Source organism: Coregonus clupeaformis, chromosome 36 (genome assembly GCF_020615455.1).
Source record: "Coregonus clupeaformis isolate EN_2021a chromosome 36, ASM2061545v1, whole genome shotgun sequence".
In the NCBI taxonomy this organism is placed as follows: Eukaryota; Metazoa; Chordata; class Actinopteri; order Salmoniformes; family Salmonidae; genus Coregonus; species Coregonus clupeaformis.
Genome location: NC_059227.1, coordinates 28,285,130 through 28,299,629, shown reverse-complemented (window position 1 = coordinate 28,299,629; position 14,500 = coordinate 28,285,130). Strand labels below are relative to the sequence as shown.

The 14,500-nt window shown below is 41.4% G+C and overlaps 1 protein-coding gene across 1 annotated transcript; it reads left to right on the top strand.

The window, feature by feature from the left end:
- The first annotated feature begins 2,469 nt into the window (after positions 1-2,469).
- On the top strand, positions 2,470-5,716 carry ptger2b (prostaglandin E receptor 2b (subtype EP2)). The gene is made up of 2 exons (XM_041865900.1): positions 2,470-3,390; positions 5,168-5,716. The coding sequence occupies exons 1-2, from the start codon at positions 2,596-2,598 to the stop codon at positions 5,459-5,461; spliced, it is 1,089 nt and encodes a 362-aa protein (XP_041721834.1). The 5' UTR covers positions 2,470-2,595; the 3' UTR covers positions 5,462-5,716.
- The last annotated feature ends 8,784 nt before the right edge of the window (positions 5,717-14,500 follow it).

Here is a 14,500-nt window from a genome sequence, read left to right as displayed (position 1 = left end):
CATTCCAGGTGAAGCTGGTTGAGAGAATGCAAAGGGTGTGCAAAGCTGTCATCAAGGCAAAGGGTGGCTATTTGAAGAATCTCAAATATAAAATATATTTTGATTTGTTTAACACTTTATTCGTTACTATATGATTCCATGTGTTATTTCATAGTTTTGATGTCTTCACTATTATTCTACAATGTAGAAATAGTTTTAAAAAATAAAGAAAAACCCTGGAATGAGTAGGTGTGTCCAAACTTTTGACTGGTAGTGTATATATAATAATAAGGGGCCTAGACAGCTGCCCTGGGGAATTCCTGATTCTACCTGGATTATATTGGAGAAGCTTCCGTTAAAGGACACCCTCAGTGTTCTGAGACAGGTAACTCTTTATCCACAATATAGCAGGGGGTGTAAAGCCGTAAGACATACGTTTTTCCATCAGCAGATTATATCGATAATGTCAAAAGCCGCACTGAAGTCTAACAAAACAGCTCCCACAATCTTTTAATCATCAATTTCTCTCAGCCAATCATCAGTCATTTGTGTGAGTGCCGTGGTTGTTGAATGTCCTTACCTATAAGTGTGCTGAAAGTCTGTTGTCAATTTGTTTACAGTAAAATAGCATTGTGTCTGGTCAAACACAATTTTTTCAGGAAAACTTTTCAAAGGCAATGCCATGACGTGCCCATTTCCATCACCAATTCAAAGACCTGCTTTGCTAACGGCCAGTGATATGGAGATTTGGAGCACGAAGAGAGACCAGAGGCCCTGACCTCCAGGGGGCCCCCATTGATTTTGTTAGTCACTCTCACTCAGATATCATTAACATGGCAGAAGTCATGGCAAATGTGTAGAATTGCAGGACATTTGCTTTAAAACTGCAAAAATGTATCTCCACCCCATGGCAAAATGGGTAGAATTGCAGGAAATTCGCTTTAAACTGCAAAAATGATTAGAACTGGGAACCGGCCAGAGAGAGAGACTCCGTCGCCTCTCTTCCTCCCTCCGTCCCATCCTCCCTACCCTCTCCCCCTCATTCTCTCCCAGGCCACTGTGGTTCTTTAATTGCTGTGAATTATGTGGCTTCTGTTTCTGGGTGAGTGAGAAAGCAGTTAGTGTGTGCTACCATGTTTGTTGGAATGTCTCATTGTCTTCCAGACTCGTGGTCTCAGTCAGATGTCCCATTCGTTCATCACATCAACAGAGGGATGAATGTGCTGTGACATGTTACATCAACTTCCATGACCATGACATGACAGAACTAGTGGTCAAAGGGGGTTCAATCCTTGATCCACAGTGATATCCTCACACACAAAACATGCATAACCCTGTAGCACTACGAGTGCATATTGTAGGCCATAGCAATATCCAATGAAGTAGAACCTTTCTTGTCTCAGTTGTTATGTATCTCAATAAGTCTTTACTGTCTTGAGTAAACTAAAGCAGAATAGCCATAAGCATTTTGTAGTTGACAACCAGGCTAAGATCGCCATCTAGTGGAGAAAGTCTAACACAGCAGTCAACAGCTGAGTTGAATTCGTCTCTTAGGACACATCATACACCATAAATGTAATCTGAAATACAGGCCTCTGATAAATGTTTTACTATCGGACCTGTATTCATAAATGGTCTCAGAGTAGGAGTACTGATTTAGGATCAGTTTCGCTTTTTAGATCATAATGAAAAAGGTGACATGGACATGGGATGGGAACTGATCCTAGATTAGCACTTTTTGAATGCTTGATACATACAGCCCCAGAGCTATTGGCTTGTATGGGATGGTTGACCGTTGACAGCATAGATATAGAACTGATATATTGTCTGTGGTTGACAGTCTTACCTGAGGGAGAGCGAGAAGGAATAACTGTGATTAATTCCATACAGGTGAGACCTCTGTCAGATTTCTGTTATCTATAATATATTAATAATATATGCCGTTTAGCAGATACTGTTTTTTAAAGCGACTTAGGTCATGTGTGCATGCCTTATCTTCTACATTATCTTTATACTTTTATCTTTATTCAGCATCTTCTCCATGACAAACCCATCCCGGAAAGGAGAGGAGGCTGGTTTGGGGAGGACTTCTCATAGTAATGGCTAGAATGGAATGGTATCAAACACATGGAAACGATTTGTTTGGTGTGTGTTTGATATACACTTCCATAAATTCGTTTCCAGCCATTACTACCCTGCGACCAGCCACCGCCATCGACTTGTAGGCCTATACAAACGAAGGCTGCATAGGCCTACAAAAGTGACATTTATCAGGACAGGCCTACAACAGACCTAAACAAAAAGCGTAAACAAATGAAATCCACGGGGAGGCGCCCTCTCCATTCTTTGCGCACCTCCCAGCCGCCTTTTTGAGCGGGCTGACAGTGTGTGACTGCACTCAGCACCTGGTTGTGTGTGAGTGCGTGGGTGCCTGGGTGGGACCGAAAAGATTAACATCACAGTTTTTGTTGAGACGAGAGGAGTCAGCATGAGCCTTATTTCTCATGTCAGTCAAAGAGTTCGATGCGGACATAATTGCTATTTTGTGTGCACCGATGTGCGTTTAAGGGACATTTATCAGTTCAAGTTTAGGGGACTAGGCTACGACCAGTTTTTATGGAAAACAAAGATAATTTAACCTGCCATGACATAGTCACTGTCTCGTCCGGGAATCCCTATACGTCCGCGGCAATGTTCTCTGCTGATGTACTTGGCAATTTAATCGCCTTGGTCCTTTTGGAGATGGGGCGCCGGCGGCAAAGTCCATCCTTCTTCCATGTGCTCGTGACCGCGCTGATGATTACGGATCTACTAGGTACCTTCTCCGTCAGTCCTCTTGTACTAGCCTCTTATACACAAAACAGGACCTTGGTGGATATGAGTAAAAACAGAGCAGTATGCGTCTACTTTGGGTTCAGCATGACTTTTTTCAGCCTCGCCACTTTGGCAATTGTGTGCACAATGGCTTTGGAGCGCTACCTCTCCTTTGGACAGCCGTACTTTTATGAGCGGCACTTGACAAAGCGCTGCGGATACATCATCATTCCACTCATCTATCTGGTCTGCGTCGTCTTCTGCCTAGCACCTTTTATGGGCTTTGGAGACTACGTTCAATATTGCCCGGGGACTTGGTGCTTCTTTGACATGAACCCAACCGAGACCAAACACAAAGTATACGTCGGTGTGTATGCGTCATTGGCTCTTATCATGATTTCGACGACAGTAGTTAGTAACCTATTTGTCGTCTACCACTTGTTTATAATGTATCGGAGGTGCAATGCACACGGTGGGAGAGTTACGCGACAGATACGCTTCTACCAAAAATCCCTCTCGATGACTGAGGAAGTGGAGCATCTTCTGCTACTGGTGTTCATAACGGTGGCTTTCGTTATCTGTTCGTTTCCTTTAGTGGTAAGTACGAGCATTCGTTTCGATAAAGATGGAATAAATGTTGAAAATATTGAGAGTCGAATGTGCAGTGGTTTTTCTTGTGGTCTTTGACATTACCACTTCCACTTCCGCTACATCTAGAAATAAGCCAGTAGTGACCAGTCTTGAGGACCCGCTCTGAAAGCACCTCATTGCTGCAGCTTAATTTTAAAAAAGGCACATTTGCAATCATATCACATGAAACAATGCACGGGAACTCTGTCAGGGTGAAATAGTCCATTATTATGAACCAGTCCTTGGGTAATTAATGACACTTGTTTCTACTATTATAAGAAACACTTGGATTATATTAATATTGATATGAAATATATGTATATTGATCTATTATGAATTATGAAACCTAGGAGGCTCATGGTTCTTCTCACCCTCTTCCATAGACCTACAAGGTAATTATGACAACTTCCGGAGGAGCTCCTCCAACCTATCAGAGTTCTTGCAGCATGAACTGACATGTTGTCCACCCAATCAAAGAATCAGATAATTAATCTAGTACTGAAATCATAAACTACAGCTAGCTAGCACTGCAGTGCATAAAATGTGGTGAGTAGTTGACTCAAAGAGAAAGACAATAGTTGAACAGTTTTGAACAAATTCATTTTTTCCAAAATGAAGAAGCGAGAGAGAGTGTCATTTTTTAAAACTTTGCATGCAGCTAGCTAGTTTAGCCTACTCAAACACCCTGCTCAGAGGGATGCTATGTTATCTAGCTGGCTATGACTATCCAACACAACACTGGAACTCTTCCAAGTCAAGGTAAGCGTTTGGTTTTACTCATTTATTGCCACCGGGGCCCGCCGGTGTAAGTGCTAAACTGCTGACTGTACACTGTAACGTTACTGCATGATTGTAGCGGGTTTACTAACTCATTAGTTCTATTAGCTATGTTCACTATGATGTTACTTTAGCTAATATGGTGACAACAATGTAGGCTGTGTGTAGCGGTTATGATATGGTTTGTCTTGGAAAGGTTTTTTCGCCTGGTCACATACAGCTGATGGTATTGTGCATTGAAGTCCACAAGCGAAGGGAAACTCTTGTTTGCAACTGTTGGACTAATGATTACACCCTATATCAGCTAGATGCAGGCAAGAGTGTGCAAGGCGGTATTGAATGTGTCACTGTCTTTCTATGTGTCACTGTCTGTCACCTCAAATGTTTTCTCTCGACCTGTTTGCACCTATGTTGTAAACTTTAATTCATAGGCTAGGGTATAGGGAAAATTTGAGTATCATGTAGTAGCCTAAACCTATCGCTGTCACATTGAACTGGGTTAATGGAATATGAATGACAGTCATCCAATATGCTCTAATAGAAATAAGGCCATGCTCATGAAAACAAAACATTGTCCCCTCTCATCTTAAACGGCACCGGCTGCCACTGCTGGGCACAGTGGCCAGGCAAACCCCCCCTCCCTTCCCATTTCCTTCGCAACTTTGAAGCTTCCCGCTGATTTTTTTAAATGATGCCCAGCTCATGAGGTGCCTTGGTGATGTGAGGCCTGAAGCAATTTACCTTTCTGCCTAATGGTAAGTCCGCCACTGCCAGGGCCTACTTACTGTAGTCTTCTTGCACCTGTTATAGCCTAGGTCTACTTACTAGAAGCAAGACTACCTGGCCTGTAATAGATAATAATGAAACATTTGATCTGTCTTAATTGATGACCATTATATGGTTTTGTTGATTTTGAAATTCTGAATAACCGACTGTGATGCCTTTTCTCTTTGTGTCCCCCATATAGGTCCGTGTATATGTCAACTTAATAGGCAGGTCAAAGGAGAGCCATGACGCTGATCTCGCTGCTCTTCGCCTGCTGTCCTTCAACTCCATCATCGACCCCTGGGTCTTCATCATCCTCACCCCATCAGTGCTGCGCTTCATCTGGAGGAAGCTGACACTGTGTAAGGCCCAGAGGCCTCCAGAGGCCCCCACATTCTCCCAGGAAAAGGCTCTCCCAGTTGGGCCCAAACTCCCTCCGCCAAGCCCACTCATCGAGCTCCAGAACGACGAAGTGGAGGGAGTGAACAAGACATAGGGCACGTTAGAGCGGATCACTTTTGTCAAGTCGTTGACCATCATTGGTCACCGTCTTTCAAAGCGTGTTGCATTATGGTTATAAAAATGGTCCGACTTGCAACTACATGACGACTGCATGAACTTGAAAAAAATAATGTGATCAAATGTCATGCAGTTTTTGATGAAGTTGCCTTCAAGTCGCTGCAGTTGCTTCTCACCAACTGCACCATGCAAATTGTAGAGATTTTTTTTCAATTGATCATGTAAAATTAACAGCCATACAGAAAGACTCATGTGAAGGTGAAATTACAGAGGAGGAACTTCTGGATGCAATTAAAGACTTTAAGTCCGGGAAAACTCCAGGGTTGGATGGCATACCAGTCGAGGTATACCAAACCTTTTTTGATATACTCAGAGGACCGTTATTAGCATGTTTTAACCACTCCTATGTAAATGGTAGATTATCAGACACTCAAGAAGAAGGTCTGATTTCATTATTACTGAAACAGGATACAAGTGGAAAATATGAAGATCCAATCCATTTAAAAAATTGGAGGCCCCTTACACTTCAGTGTTGTGATGCAAAAATTATAGCAAAATGTATAGCGTATAGAATTAAACAGGTACTGTCGGACATTATTCATTCTAATCAGAAAGGTTTTTTACATGGGCGATACATTGGAGATACAGTGTACCATAGAGTGTACAGTGTACCATAGAGTAAAGGGAAAGGTCTCTGACGAGATGACCACAGGCTGACCACAGGCTGTGGAGTGGTCTCTGATACACAGTTATGTCTCCTCGGTCTGGTTGCAAGATCAAGTGTGTGTGTTTGCGTGTGTGTGTGTTGGCTGTGGGTTACGATAACTCTGGGTTATCCTCAGAGAGCTGAGTGGGATACTCCTGTCTATACATGAAAGTGAGAAGAAATAGTGCCACGTCATGTGAACACCAATAGGCAGTGTGAGAGGTCACCGCTGACCAATAGCGGCTCTCCACCATGCCCTCTCGCAGCTCAAAGTCAATACGCCTCTCCAACTCCACTGTAACACACAGAAAGACAAAGAGTTCCACAACAAACACACAAACACGCACACACACTTGAAATACTAGCCAAAACAGTTAGAAAATGCAATAGGGAAACCACTGTCAAAAGGACATTGTGCATAGTAAAGTTCACTGCTGGTTTCCGATAACAATATGAGGGAGTAGACCTGGGTCCAATACCTTTTTCAAATACTTAAAAATAATTACGATGCGCTTGATTTAGCCTGCCTAACATGAGTTTGCACTTTTGGTTATGACACCGGTTTGGTTATACACTCAGAAAAAAAGGTGCTATCTAGAACCAAAAAGGGTTCTTTGGCTGTCCCCATAAGATAACCCTTTGAAGAACATATTTTGGTTCCAGGTAGAACCCTTTCCACAGAGGGTTCTACGTGGAACCAAAAAGGGTTCTCCTATGGGGACAGCCAAAGAAAACGTTTTACTGTAAAAGCACCTTGTGACAACTGCTGATGTAAAAAGGGCTTTACAGATACAGTGAGGGGGAAAAGTATTTGATCCCCTGCTGATTTTGTATGTTTGCCCACTGACAAAGAAATGATCAGTCTATAATTTTAATGGTAGGTTTTTTTGAACAGTTAGAGATAGAATAACAATAACAAAATCCAGAAAAACGCATGTCAAAAATGTTAAATTGATTTGAGGGAAATAAGTATTTGACCCTCTGCAAAACATGACTTAGTACATGGTGGCAAAACCCTTGTTGGCAATCACAGAGGTCAGACGTTTCTTGTAGTTGGCCACCAGGTTTGCACACATCTCAGGAGGGATTCTGTCCCACTCTTCTTTGCAGATCTTCTCCAAGTCATTAAGGTTTCGAGGCTGACGTTTGGCAACTCGAACCTTCAGCTCCCTCCACAGATTTTCTATGGGATTAAGGTCTGGAGACTGGCTAGGCCACTCCAGGACCTTGATGTGCTTCTTCTTGAGACACTCCTTTGTTGCCTTGGCCGTGTGTTTTGGGTCATTGTCATGCTGGAACACCCATCCACGACCCATTTTCAATGCCCTGGCTGAGGGAAGGAGGTTCTCACCCAAGATTTGACGGTACATGGCCCCGTCCATCGTCCCTTTGATGCGGTGAAGTTGTCCTGTCCCCTTAGCAGAAAAACACCCCCAAAGCATAATGTTTCCACCTCCATGTTTGACGGTGGGGATGGTGTTCTTGGGGTCATAGGCAGCATTCCTCCTCCTCCAAACACGGCGAGTTGAGTTGATGCCAAAGAGCTCCATTTGGTCTCATCTGACCACAACACTTTCACCCAGTTCTCCTCTGAATCATTCAGATGTTCATTGGCAAACTTCAGACGGGCATGTATATGTGCTTTCTTGAGCAGGGGGACCTTGCGGGCGCTGCAGGATTTCAGTCCTTCACGGCGTAGTGTGTTACCAATTGTTTTCTTGGTGACTATGGTCCCAGCTGCCTTGAGATAATTTACAAGATCCTCCCGTGTAGTTCTGGGCTGATTCCTCACCGTTCTCATGATCATTGCAACTCCACGAGGTGAGATCTTGCATGGAGCCCCAGGCAGAGGGAGATTGACAGTTATTTTGTGTTTCTTCCATTTGCGAATAATCGCACCAACTGTTGTCACCTTCTCACCAAGCTGCTTGGCGATGGTCTTGTAGCCCATTCCAGCCTTGTTTAGGTCTACAATCTTGTCCTTGACATCCTTGGAGAGCAGTTTGGTCTTGGCCATGGTGGAGAGTTTGGAATCTGATTGATTGATTGCTTCTGTGGACAGGTGTCTTTTATACATGTAACAAGCTGAGATTAGGACCACTCCCTTTAAGAGTGTGCTCCTAACCTCAGCTCGTTACCGGTATAAAAGACACCTGGGAGCCAGAAATCTTTCTGATTGAGAGGGGGTCAAATACTTATTTCCCTCATTAAAATGCAAATCAATTTATAACATTTGATTTTGTAGTTGTTATTCTGTCTCTCACTGTTCAAATAAACCTACCATTAAAATTATAGACTGATCATTTCTTTGTCAGTGGGCAAATGTACAAAATCAGCAGGGGATCAAATACTTTTTTCCCTCACTGTAATATAAGGCAAGTACTGGAAACAATAGAACACTATGAAAAACCAGGGAAACCAGGCCTACTATTCATAGCAGACTTCGAAAAGGCATTTGATAAAGTACGACTAGGGTTTATATATAAATGCCTGGAGCATTTCAATTTTGGACAATCTCTTTTGGGTTAAAATCATGTATAGTAACCCTAGGTGTAAAATAGTAAATAATGGGTATTTCTCAGAAAGTTTTAAACTGTCAAGAGGAGTGAAACAAGGTTGTCCACTATCGGCATATCTATTTATTATTGCCATTGAGATGTTAGCTATTAAAATCAGATCTAACAATAATATCAAGGGATTAGAAATCCATGGCTTAAAAACAAAGGTGTCATTGTACGCTGATGATTCATGTTTTCTTTTAAATCCACAACTTTAATCCCTCCACAGCCTCATAGAGGATCTAGATACATTTTCTAACCTCTCTGGATTACAACCAAATTATGATAAATGTACTATATTAACGTATTGGATCACTAAAAAATAAAAATTTTACATTACCATGTAGTTTACCAATAAAATGGTCTGATGGTGATGTGGATATACTCGGAATACATATCCCAAATGAAGTAAATGATCTCACTCCAATACATTTTAATAGAAAGTTAGCAAAAATAGATAAGATCTTGCTACCATGGAAAGGGAAAATACCTGTCAATTTGTGGGAAAATCACCCTGATTAACTCTTTTAGTATTATCCTAGTTTACCTATTTGCTTATGGTCTTGCCTACGCGTAGCGAACAGTTTTTTAAATTATATGAGAAAAAAATATTCCATTTTATTTGGAACGGCAAGCCAGACAAAATTAAACTGGCCTATTTATATAATGAATATGAATGCGGAGGACAGAAATGATTAAATATTAAAGCATTAGACCTATCACTAAATCTTCAGTCATACAAAAGTTATACTTAAATCCGAACTGGTTCTCTAGCAAATTAGTAAGATTGTCTCACCCAATGTTCAAGAATGGCCTTTTTCCATTTATTCAGATTACAACCTCTCACTTTAAGTTATTTGAAAAGGAAATAATCTCCCAAATATCACTATTTCTAAAACAAGCCATAGAAAGTTGGTTGCAATTTCAATTTAATCCTCCAGAAATGACAGAACAAATAATGCAACAAATATTGTGGTTAAACTCAAATATACTAATTGATAAAAAACATTTTTTTTTTTTACAAAATGTTTAAAAAAGGTATAATCTTTATAAATGATTTTATCGGTAGGACTGGTGGACTTATGTCGCACATGCAGCTAACAAAAACATATGGAAATGTCTGCTCTACCCAAAATTACAACCAAATAATTGCAGCATTACCGCAAAAATGGAAAAGGAAAGTGGAAGGGGGAAAAAGTAAGGAACTTGTCTGTCGGCCTTGCATTAAAGAATATAATTGGTTAAAGAAAATTGTGATAAATAAAAAAGTATACCAGTTTCATTTAAGGACCAAAGGATTGACAGCCGTCCCATATAGATTGCAAAATAGTTGGGAAGAGATTTTTGACGTACCGATTCCATGGCATAGTGTTTATGAATTGATACGCAAAACGACGCCGGATTCAAAACTTAGAATTGTTCAATTTAAATTATTATATAAAATTCTTGCTACCAATTGAATGTTATTTATATGGGGGATACAATCTTCCCAGCTCTGCAGATTTTGCTGCGAAGAGACAGAATCATTAGATCATTTGTTTTGGTACTGCCCATTAGTAGCTTGTTTTTGGACACAGGTCCAGGAATGGCTAAAGGATTGCAATATTTACCTGGAGCTAACCCTGCAGATAGCACTACTGGGTGATCTGAAAAGTCATAGTCAATCGATCAATAATATAATAATACTTTTAGCAAAAATGTTTATTTTCAATTTACGATCTGTAGAAACAATGAGAATAGAAAGGTTCAGAACTTTTGTAAAACATCACAGTACTGTTGAAAAATATATGGCAAATAGAAATCCAATATGGATGGTGTTAAGAGATAGATGGGAGGTGTTGAATGGAGCTGAAGGATGGGAGTAATAACAACAACTAATAACAACAAGATAACTAATGTAAAGCATACTGTGTCCATAATACGTATATAGGTTATAGGTTGAGAGCTTTTGTGAAAGAGCACAGTTAGAAAAATATGGCATATAGAAGCAAACCAGATGGACATCATGAAAATGATCGGAGGAAGTTCAGGAGTAAAAACAAACAAAATATAATTATTGTAGAATTTGACTGTGTCCATAAAAAAGTATATACTGTAGTATGTATGGGCTGGAAGTAGAGGCCTAAGCATTGTTGTTCACTAGTTTACTCCAATTGGGGAAGGGGTGGTGGGGTTGGAAAGTAATGAAGGGAAATATAATTTAAAAAAGGATATGTGTGTGTGTATGTATGTGTGTATGTATGTGTATGTGTATGTGTGTGTATATATATATATATGTGTGTGTATGTATATATATGTGTGTATGTATATATATGTGTGTATGTATATATATATGTGTGTATGTATATGTATATATATGTTTTTTTTTCTCGCATATATATATATATATATATGCGAGAAAAAAAAACATGGGGGATTGGATGTGATGCAGACAATTACATTGATGGAAGTTACAATCTATCTGAAATATTAAAGCTGATCTACCCACAAAAAAAAAAAAACCTGCACCATGCAGCCATCACCTGCATTGTGGGAGGCACTATTGGTCAACCAATCATTCTATTTTTTTTTTTACCCACGCGAATGTGGCCAAATACATGACTGACACAGCGCAATGTTGTTTTTCGTCACAAAAGGGGTGGCTCCTTATAAAACGATCCGTCATTCAACGCAGTTTTTTTCTACCTGGAAATTGAGACCTGACATATCATTCGTTGCGAAGACTGAGGGGCAGTATTGAGTGAGTTTTGCAACGGAAGTCCCGCCCGTGACTATTTCACATCTTTTCCGGTATCCTTGTGGTATAAACACGGAAGAGATGGAAGTTCTGCTACTTCGCCTCTACTAGTTGCAAGCTTCTTTATTTGTCCTTTTATTTCGAGATTTGCTACACGCAATAATGTATATTTCTCTGTTCAGTTTTGAGGAGCGTCTGTGCAAACTGGTGAGACATACGAGGATCGTTACAACCCTTCGATGCGGTTGTATTCGGACAAGCCCGCAAAAGACAACAACTGGAGGTATATATCATGGATATCACGAAATTTGAACACCGATACTAATATCAAAGAAACATGGAGAAAGATTTGGGACTGGTATGTTGGCAATCTGAAAAGGGTGAAGGAGACGAGGAGTGGGGCTGCCGCTGGTGTGTGTCCCCCACCGATTATCCAACAACTGGATTGGCTTCGTGTTCACGTGAAACATCGTCAGACGGACACCAATAATATGCCAGATACGGTATGTACTCTTGTCATGCAGCCGAGTCCTTTTGTACAGTGTGTGTGCTTGATCCTATGTTTACCGATGTAGTTAGAACATGTGAAATGTTCTCTTTTCTGGATGGGAGAAATTGTGAGTGGGAAATAGTCAGTGCCTGTGTTATCATACTGATTAGCAGGACTAGTTCAAACATCTGAAAAACAGACACTGGGTTGTGTGTGGGTGTGTGTTAATTAGATTGAGATGTTTATGAAATCAGTTATTTTGAGGAAGCACAAACTCAAAAGGAGCCCATGGAGATATTTTAAGATTGCTTGCAATGCATTTAAGCAATAAGGCATGAGGGGGTGTGGTATATGGCCAATATACCACGACTAAGGGCTGTTCTTATGCATGACGCAGCGCGGAGTGCCTGGATACAGCCCTTAGCCCTGGTATATTGGTCATATACCACAAACCCCCGAGGTGCCTTATTGCTATTATAAACTGGTTACCAGCGTAATTAGAGAAGTAAAAATAAATGTTTTGTCATTCCTGTGGTATATGGTTTGATATACCACGGCTGTCAGCCAAATCAGCATTCAGGGCTCGAACAACCCAGTTTATAATCTAATTTATACCATGGCATTGTTGAATGCTCGTTTCTGATTGGCTTGAAGGGCATTCTAGAGCGTGCATTATTTCCCTATAATCACATTTTAATACAACAGGTGTAGACCTTACAGTAAAATGCTTACAAGCCCTTAACCAACAATGCAGTTTTAAGAAAAATAAGTGTTAAGTAAAGAAATGGATAAGTTAAAAATAACAAATAATTAAAGAGCAGCAGTAAAATAAAATAACAGTAGGGAGGCTATATACAGGGGGTACCGGTACAGAGTCAATGTGCGGGGGCACAGGTTATTCGATTGTAATTGAGGTAATATGTACATGTGGGTAGAGTTAAAGTGACTATGTATAGGAAATAAACAGAGAGTAGCAGCAGTGTAAAAGAGGTGGTGGGGTGGGGGGACAATGCAAATAGTCCGGTTAGCCATGATTAGCTGTTCAGGAGTCTTATGGCTTGGGGGTGAAGCTGTTAAGAAGCCTTTTGGACCTAGACTTGGAGCTCCGGTACCACGTGCCGTGTGGTAGCAGAGAGAACAGTCCATGACTAGGGTGGCTGGAGTCTTTGACAATTTTTAGGGCCTTCCTCTGACACTGCCTGGTATAGATGTCTTGGATGGCAGGAAGCTTGGCCCCAGTGATGTACTGGGCCGTACGCACTACCCTCTGTAGTGCCTTGCGGTCGGAGGCCGAGCAGTTGCCATACCAGGCAGTGATGCAACCAGTCAGGATGCTCTCGATGGTGCAGCTGTATAACTTTTGGAGGATCTGAGGACCCATGCCAAATCTTTTCAGTCTCCTGAGAGGGAATAGGCTTTGTCGTGCCCTCTTCACGACAGTCTTGGTGTGTTTGGACCATGATAGTTTGTTGGTGATGTGGACACCAAGGAACTTGAAGCTCTCAACCTGTTCCACTACAGCCCCGTCGATGAGAATGGGGGTGTGCTCAGTCCTCTTTTTTTCTTCCTGTAGTCCACAATCATCTCCTTTGTCTTGATCACGTTGAGGGAGAGGTTGTTATCCTGGCACCACACCGCCAGGTCTCTGACCTCCTCCCTATAGGCTGTCTCATCGTTGTCAGGCCTACCACTGTTGTGTCGTCGGCAAACTTAATGGTGGTGTTGGAGTCGTGCCTGGCCATGCAGTCATGGATGAACAGGGAGTACAGGAGGGGACTGGGCACGCACCCCTAAGGGGCTCCCGTGTTGAGGATCAGCCTGGCAGATGTGTTGTTACCTACCCTTACCACCTGGGGGTGGCCCGTCAGGAAGTCCAGGATCCAGTTGCAGAGGGAGGTGTTTAGTCCTAGGGTCCTTAGCTTAGTGATGAGCTTTGAGGGCACTATGGTGTTGAACGCTGAGCTGTAGTCAATGAATAGCATTCTCACGTAGGTGTTCCTCTTGTCCAGTTGGGAAAGGGCAGTGTGGAGTGCAATAGAGATTGCATCATCTGTGGATCTGTTGGGGCGGTATGCAAATTGGAATGGTATATCAGCACGGTAGAATTCAATGGCTATAGTTCATTCTTACATGTTCTATGTTTGAGCTGCTTTTGAAAGCAAAAGTCCAATTGAAAACCTTATTGCATTGTTGTATTCAATTTTCATTATAGCAAGCTTGGACTAATAGTTTGGTTAGCTAACTAGCAAGTCTGTTTGTTTGGTTACCAAGGCAACTACTGTAGCTATCCAGTAAACTTGCTAGCTACTTCAGTCGATGTTGAACACATTTCTACCTGCAAATGAACACATTTCTACCTGCAAATGAACACATTTCTACCTGCAAATGAACACATTTCTACCTGCAAATGAACACATTTCTACTGGCAAATGTGTTAAATTATAGCGATGGTATAAAACGGACAATCAACTCGGGGCTCTATGCATTCTCTGGAAAATAATGCAATGGAAGGTTAGTTCCACTCC

Coding starts and splice junctions, on each gene's coding strand:
- ptger2b (XM_041865900.1), top strand. CDS start 2,596: ATGGAAAACAAAGATAATTTAACCTGCCATGACATAGTCACTGTCTCG. Junction 3,391..5,167: donor TCTGTTCGTTTCCTTTAGTG/GTAAGTACGAGC, acceptor TCCCCCATATAG/GTCCGTGTATATGTCAACTT.